The sequence below is a fragment of the Carettochelys insculpta genome, chromosome 19, assembly GCF_033958435.1.
Source record: "Carettochelys insculpta isolate YL-2023 chromosome 19, ASM3395843v1, whole genome shotgun sequence".
NCBI lineage: Eukaryota > Metazoa > Chordata > Testudines > Carettochelyidae > Carettochelys > Carettochelys insculpta.
Window position 1 is genome coordinate 7,973,679 of NC_134155.1, and position 24,110 is coordinate 7,997,788.

Here is a 24,110-nt window from a genome sequence, read left to right on the forward strand (position 1 = left end):
GCACCACTGTGGGTGGCATTGGGCACTCTGCTAATCTGCTGGGCAGCACCTGAATCTCTCCTGGCCAGCTGCCCAAGTGCTTAGCTAACAGGGAACACTGGCTCTAACCTACCTTTCCTCCTCCTTTTGCAACACGGATCAGCTAGGCAGGAGAGGTGAACAGACCCGGTGTAGCAGGAAGTCAAAGACTTTACTTGTTGGTGTCCAATCTTGAAAGATTTTAGCATTCTGGGCAAGTATTGGTTTCCTCTTAATCTAACCTGTTTATGTTTGTATGGGCTGAGGGGGGAGAAGGAGGAAATTCCTAGATAAGCTGCTGTACTTTTCATCTGCTGGCAGCAATCTGCTACCGTTCAATGGTTTTGCAGGAAAAATAATTATTTTTCAGTTGAAAATCTGCTAAACTACTAAAAATCAAGGCTGCAGCAGAAGCAAATTGCATCATAACTACCAGTAAAACATTGGTTGTTAGCCAATGCTTCGTGGTGAGCGAGGCAATACACCTGGAATTTTAAAGACTGTTCCTTGTTCTTTCATTAAGCAGAGCGTCTCTGAAACCAGACAAACCCAACACTGTCAGCTTTCTAACACAGGCAGAGCCCCAGGGTGTGAACTCTCCCAAAGTAAACAAATCACCACCGTCAGATGCAAACCACCCTTTAAACCATCGGAGATTGGATTTATTCTCTGCCACATGGATCCTTTTGTTGGAACTCAGCAGATGTTGAGGGGTAAGTGCATGAAAAATGAGACACACAGAAGTCCGTTCCTTAACAATCACACATGCTAGCAGCCCCCAACCCCCACCCCAGCATCTGTTTATGAGGTCTTTCCTTGCAAGGACCTTGCGCAGATGCAGAACTTACTAGCAGCCATAGAAAAGCAGTAGGTTCAATCCTGCTCCGTTACACGGGCATAAATCTAGAGTAAAGACATTAATGTTCGTGGCTGGAGGCTCTGGTTAGTGGCTCAACACTCTATCCGAAATAACTCCTTTAAGGTTATGGGCTTAATGCAGAACAGAATTAGGCCCTCAGTTAAATCACCCATAACCATGTAGAAATCCACATGTCACGAACATGTTAATATACTACCAAAGTACCTCAGAGCAATTGCCACATGCTTGGAACTTTCAAAGCAGGTCGCATTCTGGTATTGCAATGCTTCAGGGCGAGAGACAGCGATTCACAAAGTTCCATGAAGGTGGCCTTACGCATGCAGAAGTTTTGCAGCCACTGCTGATTGTCCCGTGCCTGCAAAACAACACGGTCCCACCAGTCTGAGCTGGTTTCATGGTTCCAGAACCTGTGTTCCACTGTGTAAAATGCACCCAGTGCTCCCAGCAACTTCGTGGTCCTCCTTTCCTGTGCTGGATATGCGGAACTCTCCCTCCCCTCAACGTAATCACCCTCCAGGGTCCTTAGGCTGAGAAGATACAGTACTACAGTGCAGTGCATGAAGTGATCATAAAGCACTGCAGCAGCTTGAAGCCCCTCTAGAGCCATGCTGGCCTTGTGATGCGGTGCGGCAAGCTGTGTAAAAGTGGCACAAAAATGCCTTTGGCTGGTTGTTTTCAACAGGAGGGGTGTGTGGTGGCGTTGCGCTCTAGCATGATGACATCAGACATCCGCAACCACATGCGGTGCATTTTTTCTCCCCATAAAGCACTGGCAGAGGAACCTAGAATGTAACAGGGCTGCAGGAACCATGGGACAGGTACCCACAATGCACTGGTGACACAGAAGTTAGCCAATTTAATGGAGACACACTGTGTCGACTTTGAGAGCAAGTGTGGACATTCACCTTCAACTTTATAAAAGCTAATGTTAAAGCTGACTTTAATAACTTCAACTCTCTGCCGTGTGTGGAAGCTGTTCTATACCCTAATAATGTTGGTTGTCCTTTTCTGTACCTTTCTGGTTTCCATCTTTCTGAGATGGAGTGAGCACAGATTCATACAGGGGGAATAAGTTATTTCTATCTTACTGCCTATCCCTTGCCTAATGATTCGCAACTGTCTGCTTGTTGTTTTGCCTGCCTCTGCCGACTGAGTGGATGTTTGCAGAGAACTCATTGCTTGGGGCGATCTACAGGTAGCAGACCTCCAAAAGGGCTGGTGGGGGGCAGAACATCAGCCCTACATGGGAGGGATGAGTGTGGCTGAGCTCTGACAAGGAGCTGATCGACCTGATGCCGACTAAATTCCAGGCATTGAAACACTAGGCATATGGGTAAGCATCCCCCCATCCTCTGCACCATTCTGGAACCTTGTAAACAAACCAGAATTCCCAAAGATATGTGCATCACGCACCTTTCCCAACCATCCCAGGTTGATGTCGGAGAAATGACCTTTGTGATCTACCAACGCCATGGAGAAATACCCCTTGTGGTTTGTGTACTCCGAGGCCAGGTGGCCCAGTGCCAGGATGGGGGTGTGCATTCCATCTACGGCCCCACCTAAGTTTGGGAATCCACTGGCAGCAAATCCATTCACTATCCTCCACACATTCCCCAGAGGTGCTGTCTTTTCATAGAATCCTAGGGCTGGAAGGGACCTCAGGAGGTCTTGTAGTCCAGCCCCCTGCTTCAAGCAGGATCAACCCCATCTAAGTCATCCCAGCCAGGACCTTGTCAAGCTGGGACTTAAAAACCTCCAGGGATGGAGAATCCACCACTTCTCTAGGTAATACATTCCAGAGCTTCACCACCCTCCTAGTGAAGTAGTTTTAACTAATGTCCAACTTATTCCTCCCATAATGTAACTTCAGACAATTGCTCCTTGTTCTGCCATCTGTCACCACTGAGAACATTTCTCACCATCCTTTTGCAGAAGGTTAGCGATCTCCTTGGCTGCCTGGATGACAGCAAACCCTGCTGTTGTTGGGACAGGGAGATGTGATTGCCCTAGCAAGGTGCTCATGCATGAGAGTAGAATCTAGCTCTGCTCTTTGATATTTTATTTTTGTGGGTGCAAAGAGTGAGTGTGTGTGTGTGTGTGTGTGTGTGAGAGAGAGAGAGATCATAAAAAAAACAAATCCAGAGACGAACATATGGGCATGCTTGAAAATGCCATCTGCAGTTTGCAGCAGCTCTAAATTCTAGAGGGCAGGAAAAGCAAGTGACAGTTTCATCTTCCTGTTTCCTAAGCCAACGCGGTTTTAATGAACAGAGCCTTAGGCCTGCTGAGTCTCTCTCTCTCTCTTTGCCCACCCACCACAGTGTGTACGCTTTCTCGTACCCCTGTAATTCGGCAATGGATCTGAAATGAACCATCTGCCTTAGTCTCGCAACAAGGTGCTAGAGGCAAGTAAATACACTTCTGAGAGAAATGACAGAGGAAATGAGCTGTCTGTTCCTATCCTGTGCCTTGCCTTTCTATTGGTGGACGCACATGGGGTAACAGCAAAAACCCTTCCTCTCCTGGCCCGATTAAAGGCCATTAAATCATTAGCAATTGGTGGTGAAAAACAAAAGATATGGTCGTTTGCTTCTCTTTTTTTTTTTAATGTGAGTTGCTAATGATTTAGTGTCCTTTAATTGTTTTTACGGTTAGCCTGGGGGTATCACACGGTGCAGGGCAGAAGAAAACTGGACTCACCTCTCCTCGGTGGCACGTTAGACTTTGCCATGGAGATGGCAAAAGGAGGCACATGTAACAAATACAGCCCCCTGGGATGAGGCACACATCCCTCGAGACGGCTGGATTTGAAAGAAATGTGCAGCGAAGCCAAGTGAAAAGGGGCACGATCAGTGTGTTAAGGCTCAGCGTTTGACACCGCTGAAGGACTGGAATGCGTTCCCAGGGGTGTGCACACCTCCAGTTGGGACCAGCTAAGCCTACAAGGGCTTGTGTTGTAAAAGGGTCTTCTGTCCCAAGCCCTAATTGGTCATGGGAAGGGGGGGAGTCAGTTGCAGCAGAAAACCGACCGCACACCCCAGAGCTATGTTGGCAGTCCCTGGACTCAGCAGGCAACCCCTTGACTCAGCTGCAGTCTCCCTCCAGGTCCCCGGGGTGGGGCCAGGCCAGAGATAAGCAGGGAGTGGACAGCACCTTCCCAACCCATATGCCAGCTGGCAGAGCAGGCTGTGGGGGTGCTGCACCTTTGCAGGGCTGCGGTAAATTACTCCCCCTCACTCTGAAGCAAGAGGGCTGGTAAGGAAGAGATGCTGCTGAGTCCAGGAGCAGAACCTAGTCCCCCACAGTCTGGTCTGGGTCGACAGCAGTGACGGGACCCCTGTGGTCCATCCTTCCTCACGTGCCTCTCATGCACTGGGGCACCAGATCCCTGCCTTTATCTGCTCCGCACCGACTCCCTCCAAGCACTTTCAGAGCACAGGTGCTATGATAGGGCTGGGAGGGAGAGGAGCAGGTAAGCGAGAGGTGCACGGGGCAGAGGAGTGGCGGGCAGGCTGCAGGAGCAGCAGTCGGCTGCATGTGGCCTATGGGCCACAGGTTGCCCACCCCGATCTGCAGGCTCATGCTGGCCCAGACAAATGTGGACAGATTGTGCCACTTTGCCTTCATATTTTTCTGGAAATGAACTTTTGAATATGAGTATGCATAACTCAGACATGCTGTATACAAAACAGGTCCAGTAACCTATTGTTCTACTGCGGGCAGAGACCGCAATGGGCTTATACTGCAGCCAGGGAGGTTTAGATTGGATGTTAGGAAAAACTTCCTAACTGTCAGGATGGTCAAACACTGGAGTAAATTGCCTAGAGAGGCTGTGGAATCTCCATCTCTGGAGATATTTAAGAGCAGGTTAGACAGACATCTATCAAGGATGACCTGGATGGTGCTCGGGCCTGATGTGAGGGCAGAGGACTGGACTTGATGAGCTCTCGAGTTCCCTTCCCGTTCTAGTGTTCTATGACTCTGTGACAGCCTGCGAGCTCCTGAATATGTGTATTCTATTTGCGTGCATGTATCATTCTTGTACATGACCTATGATGTGTAAACCTGCTTATGAATCTAGACTTTCTAGCAAGAGCCATTAAAGGGCTTAACGGCCTGGCACTCAAGGTAACAATCTGGAAATGGTCTTGGTTTTGCTGTAAGCCCCAGCTGTAGCTGGGCCTACAAAGACATGTGACCAAGTCAGTTGGTGCTAGAATCCATCTTGAATGTGGGTGTTTTTCTGTGGGGGTGGCCAGAGTTAAACAAAGGGTTGAAATTCTGTGTAAGAAACGGGAAGCAATCAATGTAATCTTCAGCTGGCTGTTGAAAACTGCCTCCCTGCCCGAAGTGAAAAGAAAAGAAGCTGTTAGACCCATGTCAGAGAAGAGATCAGTGCTGACTTTAAGGAATTTATCTGGAAGAGGTAGGGGATGAGAAATAGATTTGTAACAATCTCTCTTAAGGTATTAGGCTGAATTGGCATGTTTTGTTTATTTTGGCTGAGTAATTTTTGAACTGTCTGTTTTCACTTGCAATCACTGAAGTTCTACGTTTCATACTTGATAAAAAAAAATCACTTTTCTTTATTATCAAGCCCAGGGTAAGTAGTTGTTACCTGAGGGGGAGCCACAGCTGTGCATACCTCTCGAGCTTTGGTAAAGGGATTAAACTTTTTTCTCTGTGTAAAACTGGTATATGGAATAAGTGCTCAGCTTACGGAGAACACTGCCAGAGAGGTTACAAGTGACTGGCCAATCAGCCAGCGGCAAGGCCTGGGTGAGATCAGTGTTTGCTCCTCCCGACCCCATTGCCTCACTGCACAGCATCAAAGTCTTTTTCAGCCATTAATTAAGCTTCATGGCACCTTTGGTAGACGGTGTCACACTTTGTTTACAGAAGGGTAAACTGAGTCGCACATCTATGGCTAATTCTTGGACATCAGAGTCCAGGGCAGTGCTCAGCAGCCTTTATCACCTCGTGGCACACGGTGTCACTCATTAGAATTTCACTGCCCACCCAATCCCTTCCCCAGAGCCATACAACCCCCAGCCCCCGCCACTCTCTGTGCCCTCCCCCGCCTTCCAGAGCCATGCAACCCCCAGCCCCCGCCACTCTCTGTGCCCTCCCCCCCCTTCCAGAGCCATGCAACCCCCAGCCCCCGCCACTCTCTGTGCCCTCCCCCCCCTTCCAGAGCCATGCAACCCCCAGCCCCCGCCACTCTCTGTGCCCTCCCCCCCCTTCCAGAGCCATGCAACCCCCAGCCCCCGCCACTCTCTGTGCCCTCCCCCCCCTTCCAGAGCCATGCAACCCCCAGCCCCCCCCACTCTCAGTGCCCTCCCCCTCTTCCAGAACCAGGCACCCCCAGCTCCCCACATAACCCAGTCCCCGCCACCCCTCCCCTAGAGCCAGGCACTCTTAGTCCCCCTGCTCTAACTCGATGACCCACCAGAACTGCCGCCACTGCTGCCATTGCTGCTGCCACGCGCTTCTCCCACCAAGGGATGGGGTGCGTGCGCAGAGCGGCAGACAGCACTCCTGATGAGCAGCTCTGAGGCACACTAAATGCTGCTTTGCGGCACACCAGGGTACCAAGGGTACACTCGTGTCTTGATCAGTATAAAGTATGTCACTCAGAAGTGTGAACCCCCCCAGCTGACATAAGTTACACTGACAGCTGGGCTGTCGCCAGCACGCCCAAGAAATAACAAGCACAATAACTACAGCCAAATGATCACAACCAGAAAACATGTCCAATGACCCTGGCTCTTTGCCCTGAAGAAATGAGGCAGCTTATGCCCTCTTGAGGTGCTTCAGAAGGTGATACAGCAATTGTGAAGTACGCACAGGCAGAACCATCAAGAACACCAATCCCAGGGGACAGACTGGATCCTTACCAGGTCCTCCGCCCAGCTGGGTTATTTGTAATCCTTATATGCTACAAGCTCGGTTCTACCTGCACTTACAAGAATAATCAATCAGGTGGAAGAAGGCAGCAGCGAAGATTGATTTGGTTCGTTCTGGCAGCAGAAATCCAGAGGGGGATGTCCCCAGGACACGGCTGCCAGCCTGCAGAGTCGCTCTAGTTCTAGAACATCCCATCCTGTTGGAGAAAACAAGGTGAGTTTGCGGCTCTGAATGCAGTTTATCTCTTTCTGTGGATCATCCTGACCCTCATCTGCAGGTGGGCACCAGAAGGACTCGGCAGCATGGTGAGGACAGCTGGCCAGGGGCAGCCCAACAGAATGGTGTGACTAGCAAAAACAGGCCTTCTGTTTTCAACAACACACCCGAGGGGGACAACAGTGGTGGAGGGTTTATAAGCCAGCTCCTGCCCCAGGCTCTCTGCACTGTGCCAAGTGGTACGTCACAAGCCCTGCTGCAATACCTTACTCATATATCATTGGTTATTAGAGCGAAGAGAATCCCTTTCCCACCCTGCTGTAATATTTAAACAGCATGACCTGGAGCAGGAGTGGACAATAATTTTTGATGTGTGCGGCGAGAGAATCGCCAAGATTTTTGTGAGTGGGAAAGGGCTGCGCTTTTCTGTGGATGGGGGATGAGGCCTGGGACAGAGGTTGGATACAGAAAGGAACTTGGGCTAGAGGATTGGGGAAATGTGAACAGGAGGGGCTGTGGGCTCGGCAAGGGAATTGAGTGAAGAAGGGGAAGAGGTTTGGGAGAGAGCTTGGATGCCGGATAGGATTCTGACATTGGGGTTGTGCAAGGGGGCGCAGGGTCAGGGAGGAAGTAGGGGGCGCAGGAGCACATTCGGACCTGGAGAAGGGCTGTAGAAAGGTGTACAGGGTCTGAGAGAGGGTTGTGACCTAGGGTGCAGGGGGTTTTGGGTTGTGAGCTGGGGCAGGGAGTTGGGGTGCAGAAGGAGGTGGGATATCAGGTGCAAGCTCTGGCCAGGAGGCGCTTTCCCAAGGAAAAGCCTGGGCCAACCCCTCCCAGTGCCCCAGGCATGGGGCCTGGGGCAACCCCCCTGTGCTGCAGGTCCTACCCTTCCCCTGTTCCACCCCCCATCTTGCCCCTTGCCCCCTCCCCTACCAATGAGGCTGGAGATCATCTGGGGCATGGTGCAGCTCCTCGTCTCCCCCAGCACACACTACGCTGTGCCCTCCTGCCCCAAGGCCCTGCTTCTCTGTGGCAGCAGAACAGAGTGGAGCAGGCCGCTGCTCACAGGCCCACGTGCTGAGTATGTGGGGAGAGAGGGGCTGAGATGAGGTGACTCCCTGCTGGGCCACCATCATGCCCTGCCCAAGGTAATCCTCCCCCCTTGTGTCCATAGGCTGGCTGGGGTGACTACCACGAGGCCTTGAAAACCGTGCAGCCTCGGGTGGACTGCCCTAGTTCGTCCTATGGACAGGGTGGCTCTGGGGCACCCTAGAGTTTTACAGTCAGTCACAATTTTTGAAATGAGGACAGATAAAGAGCCGGGCTTCTCTCGCTGTGAAGTTCTGTACTAATAAGCGCCAAGAATCAATCCTGAAAGCTCCCTTTGTGGCTCAGTAGCCAGTCCCTCTAGACACTGGCAGTTTTGTGACTCTCATAACACCCTGTACTGACTCCCGTTGGAAAGGTGTACTAACAGAACTGTCTGTTAGGGGTGTGACTTATACTGGTACAAGCAGGGGTTTAGGCACTGTTATGCTGATAAAAAGGTCCTTTATATTTAATCTGCACACAGAGGTTTATTAGAGGGCACAAGCTGCTTTTGCAGATGCGGTTTATGTCAGAGGATGGCATCCATACGTGATTCCACCTCCTTCTGCTGTTGTGACAGAGCTGCACCAGATCATGCAACATAATATTAGAACACGGCAGGTCTGGAAATGTGAGACGTGACAACCTTAGCCACTGAAGTCAATGGAATTACACTTGGGATGAATGTGGCTTTGTAAGATTTGTTTATACTGTCACCTTGTGGCAACATAGGCTAGGGAGCATGAGTGGCCCTCCTTCATCTCAGAAGGCTGCAAGATTGTTGTAATCAAGACGGTCTCCTGGGCCAGGGGAGTCTTACCAACTGCATTTGTGTGCCTAGAATTTGCTGGGTATGCTGACTGCACCATGGCAGCACTTTGATTGGAGGCAGAGGTAGTGCATGGCTCTCGCAGCCTATGATATGTGCGATCAGCACGCACCTCACTTTGTGTGTGCTTGCTTTACATGTGTGTTGTTTTAGTAACACTAGTAGGAAAAAAGAGACACGGATGGAAATCAGCAGAATCTGGCCACAGTAACAAAATGGTCGTGCTGTGTTATATTGTCTGGAGTCGACGAGTGTAAGAAGGAATCGTTGGAATGCAGAGAGCTTCTTTTGCCTGCTATTATCCCACACTATATGCTAGAACCAACCAAAACCGTCTGGGCTAACCCCCTAGTGATCTGACTCCGTTACTATGACAACAGTCAGATCTATCACTACGGCAACCCAATGCACAGCACTGGCCACACATAAAGCCCTGATGGGCTGCAGGTTGCTCATCTTTGCCCTAACTGGATTTTAATGTTGTTTATCACAAGAACAAAAAATCAGGAGGTTTTCCATCCATTTGTAGAATCCAAGCTCCCTCTGCTGGCAACAAAGGAATCAAACATCTTTAGCAGTGGGACATTTTCTCTCATGCTCAAGGTTCAGTTGGTAGTGTAAGTAGGGAGAAGTAGAAGTAGCACCGAGCTTCCCCACACTCAGGGGCAGGCCCCACCGCCATCTTGGAGTAGAAGCAGTGGGTGTCGGCCTCTGGGCAGCTTCCATGGGGTTCCGCTGCCTCACTGATGCCCACCAACCTTCCAGGCTTTGCTGGCCCTTGGGATCCCATCACCAGCCAGCCCTGTCCCTGCAGGCCCCCCAGCCTGTCAACCCTGCTGGCTCCAAGGTCCAGGCCACCAGCCTTGGAGGTTCTGCAGCCATCTAGGGTCCTGATGTTGGCCTGGGGCTCTGCTCCTGGTTCGTCTTGGGGCTCAGCAGGTGCGCCTACTGTGGCTCCACTCTATGGGGAGGTGACCTGCTAGGCATGCTAATGTTCCCAGGCCAGACAGTCCAGATATCATTGCCACAAATGGCATCTGATTGGTCCATCCAGGAGAGTTGTCAACCACCAGAGGGGCACAAAACAGGTGTAAGGGAAGGAATATAGCTCAGCACCCCCACACTAAAAATTGTTCCAGTGTCATTGTTTGACAGTGGGAAAAATGAAATCAGTTTTTGAAACTAGGACAGATAAAGTGCCGGGCTTCTCTCTTTGTGAATTGCTGCAGAAATGCATCACTTTGCAGAGAAGGATAATAATAACTGCCAAGAACTTACCTTTTTCCCAAGAAAATATCAGCAAAGCCGGAAACCACGCCCCACTCTGCCACCGATCTGCTGAATGACCTTGGGTAACTCATTTCATCTCTCTGAGCCTCTGTCTCCCCTTTAGCTGTCTTGTCTATTTAGAATGGAAGACGTTTGTGTTTGTACAGCACCTAGCACACAAGAGGCTTTGATTTCCCTTGGGCAAGGGTGTCTCTAAGTGCTACCGTAATACACTACAAACTAATACATGAAAGAATGACTAAAATAATCAGCACCATCGAACAATGTTTTTACAAAATAAGCTGCTCTTTCAAGGAATGGAACCATTTCTTTCTGTATACAACTGATGCCACAGTCTGCAGGAGGGAATGGAAAGCTTCTACTCAGCATGAGAGAGGGAGAGAGAGAGAGAGACTGTGATTCTCCGTGGGGAAAGCAGGGAAATTTGCAGGTGCCAGGTGACCTCCCTCTTCTAAGCACATGTTGCCAAGGGTCTGTTTTCACTCTGACTGTGGGACCGGAACATCTGCCTGAGCTACAGCTGTCAGCCTAGGGGTTGTCCCACAGCCAGCCTGATGGGTCTGGGACACTCTCTGAAGGATGGATGTCTGCTGCTCTCTTGGGCACAGACCATGCATGCTGGGCCACGCCACAGTCACCCCACCATAGGTACCTGGGGTGGGGCGCTCTAGGCTCTTTGGTGCAGGGGGGCTGCATGAGCACATTGCACAGCATGCAGGACACAGAGGCCCCACCCCACGGTGCAACTGGTTTCCAGCCCCTTGTGCTGGTGTCCTCAGATGCCCTTAGACCTGAACCCAGGCAGCTCCCCTCCAACAGGTTTAGCCATGCCCATGACTGCCCCCTTCCTTCCCCCCCACCCCCTACCCTCGCTCAGCAACAGGCGCCGACCAGCAGGTGGCGCCGCAGCGCAAGTCCGTGCGCCCCGCTGGCCTCTCCTCTCTATGGCGGGCCCGGGGGCGGGGCGCGCAGCCGGAAGTGCGGTGAGGTAGGGAATGGGGGGCGCGCGGGGTCGGGGGGATGGGCGGGGTCGTTGAGTTCTCAGCCCCTTCCCCCCGTCAAGGGGGTCACCCATGAGGGGGCGGGTCTTGGTCACCCTGTGTCCCCTGCCAAGCCATGTGCTTTCCCGCCCCGGCTCGCTGTCCTCAGCGGCGTTGGCGGCTAGGGGCAGCTGCTGCCCGTCCTTGGCTCTGCTGCGTCCCAGCCGCCGGGGCGGGGCGCGAAATTGTCTCCTCCCACCGCGTGAGAGAGTGTGTGTGAGAGAGGGATGTGGGGTGCACACGTGGGTGGTGGGGGTATATATGTGTAGGGGCGTTTGTGGCTGCGCACGTGTGTATGTGAGGTTGGGGTGTACATGTGTGTAGGGGCGTGTGTATGGGGTTGTACACGTATCTGAAGTGTGGGGGTGCAAGTGTGTATGGGAGGTGTACACGTGTGGGCATGTGAGGGGTGCACACGTGCGAGGGTGTGGAGGTGTACATGTGTGTGGATGTGCGGTTTTCTAGTCTTCTTAAGGTCCCTTTTCCTGGGGCTGCACAAGCAGCAGTCTTCTCAGGCTTTCCTACATGAAGAAAATATTAGCCTGATGCAGTAGCCTCGAGCTGGGTCCTGTGCTTGGTTTCTCCATCACAAGCCATCTTTCTACAACACTTATGGGGCCTCTCACCACAGTGTCTGGACATCTCCCACACATTTGTCTCTGCATTGTCACAGATGCCCCGGTGACACAGGGTTGCATAAGTTTTCCATGGCAGAACTGGGAACTGAATGGAGATTTTGGAGTCCCAGTGCAGTACCTGGGCCCTAAAACCTACTTATTCTGCCTCCCACTCCTCCACAGCCTGTTTCTAGTCTCATGCAGAGCTGCTCAATAACACACTCATGCATTGGTGCTCTGGTTTGCAAAAACTGCAACCTCTGAAAGTGACTGAAGTTTCCCAGTGAGGGTCACAGCAGATGTGGTTCAGCTGGGCGCTGAGCCATGTTTGTTTTTATTTCTGTGGCAATATATTGGACTCATGAAGAGTGGATTGGGAGCGGTTTAGTGCTTGGGATACAAGGCCTAGATCTTGGGAAACTACACGTCATGTTCCTGCAATATTGCAAGCTTCCTGTTTGACATTGAGTTGGTCACTTAGCCTCTCTGTGCCTTAGTTCCCCATCTGGAAGATTAGGATAATAACAGCTAGTTTTTATCTAGTGCTTTTCGTCAGTAGATCTCAGAGCACATTACAAAGGAATTATCATTATTCTCCAGTTTACAGGTGGAGAAACTGAGGCAGAGAAGCGGGATGTGACTAGGGTCAAAGTCACCTAGTAAGTCTGTGGGAGAGCCCAGAATAGAAGGGTGGACTTTCCTACCTCATGGCGGGTTTTATGACAATTAATATATTACTGTTTGTAAAGTGCTCAGTATGACAGTGCAGGCTATATAAGAACCTAAAAGACTGTATTCAGTCTTCAGTCAAGTTTCTGACCGATGAGTTTATCTCTATAAATATATATACTTACATAACAATATGTATGTTCTTCTGTATAATGCTTTCAGGGACATCATCAGTAATCTATGATGTAGACAGGTAATACTATGACAACTTTATTGCAAACCTGTGAAATAATTTGTCATCTGGCATAGTACAACCTATGGCTTCTTAAAAATTCTAGGCTGTTAAGACAGCAATGCTTGCGATATATAGATATGTATTAAAAGAATATCAGATAGGGAACATTCTTAGCCATGATGCCATATCTAACTGGCCAAAGGTTGAGGTGGGCTGAAGTGGTCCAACAAAGAACTAAATTGTAAGCTGATTTAAACTGGTATAACATCATATGTTTGAATGGTGCTAAACCAGCTTCTACCAGCTCAGAATCTGTCTCAGAGTGCTTAATTGTGTGTCGAGATTCGAGCTGGACACTTTGCAGCTTTTGTATGGCCATCAGCGGAAAAACTCTGCAGTTTGAATGTAACTAGTTCTGTTTGTGATACATAAGCCAGAATGGAGTCCAGCTCATTCTTCCATGAGTATATTAGGCTAATACTAAAAACTTCTTTTAATCAGCAAAGAGCATCTACGACTTGGAATATAGGCAGTGCCTAGATATTGAGGCTAAGTGTAAAATTTTCATTTATGATTAATCCTTTTTCTGATCATAAGCATGTTTTAAAATTGTAAACATTAGTGGGATATTAACACATGTTGCACAACTTTCTCTGTCTTCCTTTTCAAGGGTCAGCTGTTCAAGGGAGGAGACTGAGTAGTAGAATGGCCTTTGTGGCGGAGATGGTACAGCTCTTTAAGTTTGGCACGTGGAAAGCTTCGAGGCTTACATTTGTTTTGAGCTGCAGCAGTCATTTTCTGGCAGTCAAACATTTTTCGACACAGGGGAAAGAGCCATCACATTCTGCATCACCCTCTCAGTTCAGGAATGAAGGAAATTCACATCACTATGGCAGCCACCAGTTTCCAGTGTCAGGGCTTGGGGATGCTGCAGAAACAATCTCCAAATCACATCCCCCTCCCAGAAGTAAAGGCCTTGCCCCACAGAAGAATTTGCGGTGGAGGTGGAAATCTGGCATGGGAAGCCCTGGGCAGGCTGCATCTTCTAGTGAGTTTAGGAGCCTGAGGGAAGATGACTTTTCAAAAGAGCGGAAAAGACCATCGTCAAAGCCTATGCACGTTGAAAGGACCAAAGGTTCAGAGATCTTGTTTGGCATTGCACCCTGCTCCCTGGCTTTCTCGCAGTCAAAGAGGGACTTTTTCAGGTTATTCCTCAAGTCAGGTAGCTGCAGTGCACGGCCTGTGATGGAAGAGTTTGCCCAACGAGCCAAAGCTTGTGGAGTCCCTGTGCAGCACGTCAGAAGGCAGATCCTAGATGCCCTTTGCAAAGGTCATGTCCACCAGGGAGTCTGTTTAGAAGCTACTCCTCTCCATTCCAAGAGCTTGGAAGAAGCTGAAGCTTCCCAGGCTGGGGTTGCCACTGATATGGGCACACAGTTGATTTGGCTGGTGCTGGAACAGGTCCAGGATCCTATGAATCTGGGTGGAATGCTACGTTCTGCACACTTCTTAGGAGTTGACCGAGTGGTGACCAGCAAAAAGGACAGGTAAATTCTATGCTTTGCATTTGTGGTGGGTTTCTTGTTCACATTACTGCTGGCTTCTAAAGGGCATTAGTATCTTGCATGTTTGCATAGCTCCTTTTATCCCAAATGGCCCCCAAAGTTTGCTCCAAAGAGATACAGAAACTACACTGGCTGCTGAAGCTCTGCCTGTTAGAGGCGTGTGGCCTATCAGATAAAGCACTGGCCTGGGAAGGCCTGGTTTCTATTTTCATCTCTGCCTTGTACCAGTTGAGTGACCTTAGGCAAGTGAGTCCCTGCCTCTGTGCCTCAGCTTCCCCAATCTGTAAAGTGGAGTGATAATGCTGACCTTTGTAAAGCACTTCAAGAGCTACTTTAAAAAAGCATTTAGAATGTGGTATTATTACTGTGATTTCATCTCATCTGTAATCTCTGATTTTCATTTTTGAATCCTCCAATAATTGGAAAAGCTTCTACCTGAAGCACTCACCCTTTCCTTCAAAACCCTTCCTAAATTCCCCTCTTTTCCACATGGACTTCCTGTGATGCTCCTCTCTCCAGTGCAATCCCATGCTTTGTTTTAGTTTCTTCTTAGATTGTAAACTCTTTAGGGTAGGGACCTTGAGTTTTTATTTCCTTTGTCTAGTGCCTTGTGAACTGACAGCATTAGGATATCTGCTTTGGGACAAATGAGTTGATTTCATTTCTGCAACCTGTGATCGTTCAGGGATGGAAGGTGGGAAGAATTTCATTTGTTAGCTCTTCTTGGATCTCTCCATTTTCAGACAGTTCCCCCCTTTTATTGTTGAAGTCCTCCTCCTATAACTGAGATTGCTGAATACATCTGCTTCAGGAGTCAGTTAATGTAGGTGGGGTGCATTTCATTAAAGGGGTGGCTGAAGGTTTGCAACTTGCTTCCTTTCCCATTGGATCCCTCTTGCTGTCTCTGTAGCAGGACCATGAACCAAATTCAGAAAATCACCTGCTCCCCATCGGACGGCATGTTCGGTAGCCATCAGCACACTGGACAATCACTAGTTGTTGGGGTTATTTCCCCTTTTTGTTCTAAGAATTTATGAATTGCAAAGGTATTAAAAACCCATCTTAACCTAGGGCATTCCAGCCACCCCGTCTACACTCATTCACTTCAGTGATCAAAAAAACATTCCCTTCCAGCCACGGAGAGACTAAGGGATTTTCTTCCCCCCCGTAGCTCAGATTTTCAAACCCTGTTGGTCTGATCCTGAGTATAGGAGGACTCTAGGATAAACATGAGTATTGCTCATGTGTACTTAGCTGTCCTGTCCCACAGTGCTGTATTACTAGGGAAATTGGGCCTTTCTCTGAGATTATTCTGTATGAACTGCCAAGAGTATTTTCCCTCTTCCATTAAATATTGCTTAGTTATCTCTGCCTAAACACTTACCAAAAACCAGCAGTTCTGTAGCACCTTAAAGAGTAACAAATGTATTTATTAGGTAATGAGCTTTTGTGGGTCAGACCCATTTCTTCAGATTTGGAGTAGAGAATAAGAATCCAAGGTTTATATAGCAGGAAGCGGGCAGGGGAAGGAGGAAGGGGAAAAAAGTGTGCAGGTATCTCCTGTTATTAATAGAACCAGTGAGTTTTTCAGACAAGACATACACCAAGGATCTTTTGTAGGTATTAATGATCCCATCATGCTTTTTGTAAGGATAGTCACATTCCAATTCAAGTTGTTGCACCCTGTCTACCTTGCAGTTTCAGCTGGATGCTGCCTTCTTCACTTTCTATCCTAAATTGCTGAGCTTCCATGTTCTACCTTGGGGGTGGATAGACAGAGCCTTGTATAGGGTGTGGATATATTGGAGCTGCTGAGGGTTTGAAAGCAACTGATAGATCGTGCCCCAGGTACATCCATTTTGAATTGTTCACCACCATGATAGCTGTGCTCCTCTTGGACAATGCAAATGACAAAGTCTAGGGAGAAGCATGTGAGAGCTGGGGCCAAAAAATTCTCAGTGGAGGTGATTTGACTATGGAACAAACTTCCAGAGGTCATTAGGGAAATGTGGAGTTTGACCATCTTTAGGAAATCTTGCAAAGTCCGCCTTTTTGAGAAGGCCTTGCCATCAGAAAAGCGACCCTTGCCACTATGGCATGCTTTCTACCCCAAAATGCTGCCCAACAACCAACCTTACTAATTTCAAGAAACAGAAACAGAAGAGCAGGAGACCTCTTGAAATCTGCTAGGGAGAAGACTACAGGTTGTACCACCTTCATCTAGTACCCTCCAGACCTGACTAGCCCTGGATGAGGCAATTTGCTGGATGAAGGGAGGTCCCCTGCTCCAGCCACCCAGTTTGCTGCCAGCTCCTCTTTCTCCTCTTCCTCACCACCTCCAGCCCTGGGGCCCCCTTACTGTCTGCCAGTCCTTCTCTCCTGGTGGGCTGACATTGGTCCAGCCACCTCTGGCTACTGGCTGTGGAGACTGGTTCCATCTCCGTCCTGGACATGGCCACAGCCTCAGCCCTGTCCATGTAGGCACCAGCTCCATCCCAGCTGGAACGCTGGAATGGCCATTGAGCCACAGATGCAGCCTGGGCCCTGCAGAGGTCAGCTCCAACCCTGGCCAGGGTGCCAGACACTGCCCTGGCCCCACAGGTGGCAGCCCTGGCTCCAGCCTGGATTTCAGCTCTGGACTGGCCAAGCTGCCAACACAGTCTCCACCTTGCGGGTGCCCGGTGCAGCCCTTGCTGGATGGCTGGCATGGTCACAGCCCCACAGATGCCTGCATGGTCCTGGCCCCATGGATGCTGGGTGCAGGCCCGGTTCTGCGGAGGCGAGCTCCCACTGGCTGTTGCCTTTGGCCAGGGATTCAAGCCCCGCTGGGCTCCCCTGCCTGAGGCGACCAGGCTCCCGTTAGTAACCTCCCAACCTGGGGTCTCTGGTTCAGTGACATCCGTGGTTTTGCTGGAAGACGGATGTTGCCGGGCGAGAGAATTCTGCTTTTGAGAGGTTTAACTTGTATTGCTACTGATTTCACAGAGCAGGCATTCAGATACTGTGGTGGTGGGCAGCAATATAAAACTTCAAGAGAGCTAGAGAGATCAGCTTTCTTGGGATGCAAAGGGATTTGTAAGCACGCTTAGTTATATGCAATGCACAAGCACACACGCACATGGAGTGCCACATGTCCCTGGCTCCTAGTTGGAGTGTATCATTTGATTAAAAAAGGCACAGGTGCTGCTAGTAGGAAGAAGCCTGAGTTCTTTCCTACCCTCTTTTCCCCTTCATTCCATGGCATGTTTGTTCTAATCCCTCTGCCTCTAGGTTCAAAAGTGTGAGACAGCCGCTTCCTGGGTTGCAAGAGTTGGCCTGGTCCCTGCTGTCTGCGCTTCAGGGATGAATGCATTCTTGCACTTCTGAGCTGTGCATTTCTGATTAATCTCACTTCCTGAGCATCTCCAATACTGTGGGCTTTTTGGTGATATATTTTAATGCTTCAGGAACATGGTTATTTTGTAGCAGAACTATTATGGTAGTACCCAAAAGCTCTAGTCAGGGAGCCCAGTTGGCACCTTGCTAAACATTGGACATGCAAATAACATAAATATAATCCTGCCCAAAAGACAGTACAATCTAAGTATAAGATGAGAAACAACAGGTGGGGGAGGAGCACAAGAAAACAGCAAGAGGATTATGAGATGTCTGATTAGCAATGAACCCAGCAGCCCTAACTGTTGCAAGGTGGTGGAGTTGGTTTTAAGAGGAGATTTTTAAGGTGGACAATATAGAAGCTTTGTGAGGCTAGTAATGGCAGGAAGGACACTAAGGATGGCTCACCCCTCCCTGCTCTCTCTTTTCTGAACAGTAACTGCTAAGGGAGGCAAGTGAAGGATTAGCCTGGCTGATATAGGTGTGTTGCAGGAGGGTCTGGTGTACTCAAGGGAGGGATGTAAAATCCCATTTAATTAGTTAACCAGTTAAACGATAAGTTTAACTGGGTAACTGATTAAACAAGGGGGCTGTGGGAGATGAGGGCTGCTCTGGTGGGTTGGGTCCTGCATGGCTGGAGCAGCCCCCTGTCCGCAGCGGGTGGAGGGCTGCTCCAGCCCCACTGGTTAACCACAACCAATAAGCCTCCTATGTTTAAGCTAGGATTGACATTGATTTTTAACAGCATGGCATGGTCACCTGAACAGTGGGTATTTATAAAACTAGCCACAGGTATTTACACTTGGTTTGATGAGATGCTTTGTTACCACTTTTTGTTAGTTTGATATTTATAGCACTTAAAAGTGCGCCTCCAGCCTCCTCCCTGCGTTCCCCTCAAAGCTGCCTATTCCCTACAAGAGTGTGCATCTACGTAGTGAGTAGAATAATTTGTAAACTGATTTAAAGTGAGTTACGAAGGCAATAAGATGAAGTGACAAAAACATTTTTTCAGGATTTTTGCTTTGCTTTGACTAAAACTTTTCTTGGCTTCTCCACTCACAGCTGCCCCCTTACTCCTACAGTCAGCAAGGCAAGTGCTGGAGCCATGGAGGTGTTGGAAGTATACAGCACCAATGATCTCCAGAGATTTCTGAAGGTAAAGAACCCAGCTTTCTGTCAGTCTGTCTTCCCCTCTGCCCTTTTACCACTACCGGGTCTACGAACTTTCAGGCCATCTTTCCAGCTAGATTATGTGGCGTGTCAGTAGCAGAGATCACCTTTTTACGTTTGATGCTCAGTTCTAAGCTGTTACACACCTGTCCCTGATCATAGAGAGGGAGGTTTTCAAAGGCACAAATGACATGTAGGTACCCAGCTCCCACTCATTTATAATCTATAGCTGTATCTGTTAAGTAAATAAAGGCACTTGCCTCTGTGGTACTTGATTTGGTTCTTTTGAACTATGCGCAGTAACATTTTTGCATGGTCTAAACAGCTAAGGGAATTGTTGAAAAAAAAAAAGTAGAAAAAGAAAACAAATATAAACTGCATATTTTGTGCACCATACCATATACAGCTGAAGAGTAGCAACTCTGTCACTTGTTCCTATTCTCGTCAGCACTGAGAATAGGGTTCAGACACTTGACTAGTTATTTGTATTGTGTTGGTGCCTATGACCCCATTGTACTAGCTGCTGTACACGTATGTAACATGAAGATGGTTTCTGCCCCAGTGGGTTTGCTTTCTAACGTCAGGTTGAACCTCTCTAGTCCAGCACCCTCAGGACCTGACTGGTGCTGAACCAGAGAATTTGCTGAGCCATGTAAGGTCAATATTGTTTAGCAGCAGTCCCAACACTTCCGCTGCTTACTGGGCTCTTAGAAGAAATTTAGGGATGAATTAACACTATAGCAGCACAGAACACTGAGAGCTGGGACTGGTAGCTGTTAACAAATTTTATGGAACCACAGGAAACTTGGCCACATCCATGATAACCGGATAACTAAAATCATGTGAGACACAGATGTTGCTGAACCAGAAAGGTTCCACTTGCAGATGAAAAACCCAAATGTTTTTAAGATTATCAGTGACAGCCAGGTCCAAGCTAAATAGTAACAGCACTGTCACTTATCCAGGATATCTAGGAGAACTCCTCATTGGTTGCAGACAATGGTTCAAGCCAAAATAGACATCAGTATCTGCTTTCTAAGGACGCAGCAGGCAACAATCAGTAAAGCCGTGTCTACACTAGCCCAAATCTTCGAAATGGCCATGCAAATGGCCATTTAGGTGGTTACTAATGAGGCACTGAAATACATATTCAGCATCTCATTAGCATGCTGGCGGCCGCGGCATTTTGAAATTGCTATGTCTTGCTGCTGCACAGCTAGTCCAGACGAGGCTCCTTTTCGAAAGGACCCTGCCAACTTTGAAATCCCCTTATTTCCCATGGTCCCATAAAATTTGTTTACCACTACCAGTCCTGGCTCTCAGTGTTCTGTGCTGCTATTTAGTGCTAATTTATCCCTAAATTTCTTCCAAGAGCCCAGTAAGCAGTGGAAGTGTTGGGAATACTGCTAAACAATATTGACTTTACATGGCTCAGCAAATTCTCTGGTTCAGCACCAGTCAGGAGATAGGAATAAGGGGGTTTCGAAGTTGGCGGGATCCTTTCAAAAAGGAGCTCCCTCTGGATGAGCTGCATGGCAGCAAGCCATGGCAATTTTGAAGTGCCATGGCTGCCGGTGTGCTAACAAGATGCTGAATATGTATTTCAGCACCTCATTAGTAATCTTTGAAATGGCCATTTGCATGGCCGTTTTGAAGATTTGAGCTAGTGTAGCCGTAGCCTAAATGCATTGCATAACTGCCTTGTAGAGCTGAGTGAGTAGCTCTTTCCATGTATCAATATGTGTAGGTCTGAATGCTTCATATAGGAACCATTTTTATAAACAAAAATAAAGACATCTGCTTCCATGATGTCAGGCCTGATGCTTTTGACCTGAGCACTCTGAGGATCCCTTAAAGAACTAAGAGTTTTCAAAAACACGTGATTTAGGAGCACAAGTCACATTGTAAGTAAATGGCATGTGTGGTCCTGAGTTGCTTGGGTGGTTTTGAAAATCTTCCTAAATGTGTAATGAGAATATCCTTATTTCTATTTTTAGTGTGCTAGCTTGAGTGAAGCTAGGGCCTGTCTTTCTCAGGCTGGGAGGCTCATTCTCAACTGTAGCATAGATATACCCTGTGAGGACTCTGTAGAGTTTGTGTAATGTTTCTGTCTTATGCACCACCAGTTAGAGTAAGGACAGGCAAAATACGGCCCATGAGCTGGATCTGGCTTGCCAAACATTCAGATCTGGCCTGCCACAATACTTAGGGCCACCGGCAGTGTTCTCTGTAAACTGAGCACTTGGACAGTCACCCATGAGAGAGTCAGGTGCTGCCCAGGTGATGTGCAGAATGTCCACAGCCCTCATCATCTGTTTCTATTGGTGGTGCACATCTGCACATGCCTTGGTGCATATAACAAAGTTTATTCTGTACACGGAGGTAAAATATAAGAGGGAGCAATGGCAGCCAGTGTCCTGCAGTGCAGTGGCACTCTCAGACCTTGTCACACAAAGCAGCTGGCTGCTGGGGCCAGCATGTGAGTCTCTGCACAGGAAGCCCCTTGGAGGCGAGTCTCTGCACGCTGCTTCTACCTCAGCACAGTCCTTGAAATTCCCATGGGCCAGAAACTTACAGGTGTGTGCAGAACGCAGAAGGCCCTCCCCCCAACACCCTGGCGGTATGCTGTGCAGAGATGCACACCTGGCCAGAGCAGCCAGTTTCTTTGGTGATGGTCCAGTGCCTGCAGTAAGTGCCTCTGGCCAGGGTCTGTACTTGGCATCCCACCCCCTCCCTGCCCCAGGTCACAATTGCCTCCTGGCTGTCTCATGTCACAACTCAAACCTTCTGCCTCCCCTCCTGCACCCCCTGCCCCTGGTCACAACTCCCGCCAGGACCCTGCATCCCCTCCTATATACCCCTCTCCAGGTCAGAATCCTCTTCTGCAGCCATACTTCCCCCCAGGCCCCACACCCCCTCCTTCATCTTAGTTCCTTACCCCGAGCTCCAACTTGTTCCCCACTTCCATCCCAGACCCTGCACTCCCATTAATTCTTGGAGTGGCTCCCCCATCAAAAATTATTGCCCACCCCTGAGCTAGAGGCTGCTTCTCAAAGGTTGGTCACAGGAGGGCAGCATTGTGTAGCAGTTAGCATGTGGAGGAAAAGAGAAACTGGGCGAGTTGGAATGCTGTGAATCTGTTCACTTTGTTGAAGGGCCAGCTATAAAATGAATCTGGATATTTGAGTTTCATAATTAAGCTTCTGACCCCTGCCTGTACAGAGAGAAAAGAAGGGTGTAAAAGGCCTCTTTAAATCAACAAACAAAAGATATTGTCACATTTGTGAGAGTACAGTATGTAGTCGGTTTTGGAGATGTGTTTGGAGGCCAGTGAATTGCATGGAGTTCTTGTTACAGCAAAGCCTGTGATGATCCCAGTTGTTTGCTGTGTAGTTGTAGCCATGTTGATCCCAGGGTATTAGAGAGACTGAGGCTATGTTTACACTACAGCGATCTGTCGACAGAAGTTACTGTCAGAAGAGATCTTTTGGCAAAACTTATGTGGACAGATCATGTCCACACACAAGTAGATGGAAAGAGCAATCCACTCTGCTGACAGAGCAGTCAGATTGCCCAGCCACTCTCTTGACAAACTGGCCAGCTGGAAGCTCAGTAAACAGGAGTGCCTGATGAATTGGAAGCCCCGTCTGTTGACAGAGGGCTCCCCAGAGCATTTACACGGCTTTTTTGTCGACACAAACTGTCAACAAAGGCATTATTCCTCATCACGGAGGGGCAGCACGCTTTGGCAGAAGTGCTGAGTTTTGTCAACAGACTGTCAACAAAACACATTTTGTGTGTAGATTCTCTGTAAGTTTTGACGACAAAACCCTCTTGTGTAGATGTAGATGAGTAAGGTATTATCTTTTACTGGACCAACTTTTGTTGCTGGAGATCACAGGCAGTTTAGTATTTTTCTCCCTACCCATCCTCTTTTGGTCACCAGGGAGCTAGCAAGATGTCAAGCCCTTTTTCTTCCAGTTCAAAGCTGGAAACTTTCTTCAGCCCTCCCATAGCTCTATGGCAGCCAGAGCTTTGGATGATGGTGAGATAAAAAAGCACATAAAAGTTACTGATATTTAATTGAAACAACAGTAAGAATCACTTTGTTACTATAAAGTTCAATATGTTAACATTTTGGCCATTCCTTCAGTCCATTTAATTGGACCCAGATTGGTCAGCCTAACCTGTGGCATCACAGGAGCGTAAATTAGATGTAGTGTCATGTAAAAAGTACAAATTTTACAGGAAATGAGGCTGGCAAGAAGCAGCTACTTGACACTTCTTAAAGTGGATTTCCTAGTTAAAAGGCTCCTGGCCAAATTAAGGCACCTGAACTGAGCTTGTGTCAAATAAAATGAGATTACTAGTCTTCTAAACTGCCACTCAACAAGAGTAAGGGAGGCAGAATCAGCCCACTAATTAAATGAGAGCATTGGGAACTAGAAGTGGTTGGTGTGTTTGAAATTCAAGTTGCATATTTAAGGGCATAATTTTAGTCACCCAAGTTTGAAAATTTTGAATTGGGCTTTTTAAGATGAGTCTACACTTAGAAATTTTGTAGGCATAATTGTATTGATTGCAGGTATGACTTTTTAATGATGTAGCAATGCTAGCAAAAATCCTAGCAGAGATGCAGCTATAGCGGCAGAAATATCCTTTGGCCAACATAGTTTATTTTGCTCACAGGACTGGAATACGTTATGCCAGCAAAAGCACTTTTTGCTGGTATAAGTGATGTGACAGATGTTTGCAACCCAATGCAGTATCTTTGGGATCATTGTGTTAAATGTATATGTGACTGTGTTCTGCTTCAGAGGAGAGGGTTACCGCAGCTTCGCCAGGAAGCAGAAATAGTGCAGGGTGATTAAGGTGAATCACTTAGGTTGCGTACACCTCCAGATAGGTAATATCCCCTTGGGAGGTTTTCATGTACTGGTTCAAACTGGTTTTCCCAGAAACCAACAGACAAAGAAAGGACTTTTGGTATTTAAAAAGTAGCCTTTTAACTGACATAGGGTCTTCTTTCTGAGCCTGCACATGGACAAGGAGGATCCTGATTTTGCAGAAGGGCTGGAAAGACTTTGGCTTACTAGTGCCTCGTAAATCTGATGGGTTGCTCCTGGTAGGTTTGGTGTGTGTTTAAATCTGTTTGTGTTCTGTAATTCTTTCTGCCTTTAGAAAAAATGTGTGTGCTTGGAGAGAGTTGT

The 24,110-nt window shown here is 48.3% G+C and overlaps 1 protein-coding gene across 2 annotated transcripts in view; it reads left to right on the forward strand.

Moving 5' to 3' along the window:
- The first annotated feature begins 652 nt into the window (after positions 1–652).
- MRM1 (mitochondrial rRNA methyltransferase 1) overlaps positions 653–24,110 on the forward strand; it is a 29,248-nt gene continuing 5,790 nt past the window's right edge. For both annotated transcript variants that reach the window (XR_012648125.1, XM_075013820.1), the window contains exons 1-3: positions 653–731; positions 13,461–14,337; positions 18,793–18,886. Coding sequence is in view for 1 of the 2 variants with exons in the window: in XM_075013820.1 (XP_074869921.1) it covers positions 695–731; positions 13,461–14,337; positions 18,793–18,886 (1,008 nt within the window). In the remaining variant the exon portion in view is untranslated. The remainder of the gene's footprint in view (positions 732–13,460; positions 14,338–18,792; positions 18,887–24,110) is intronic.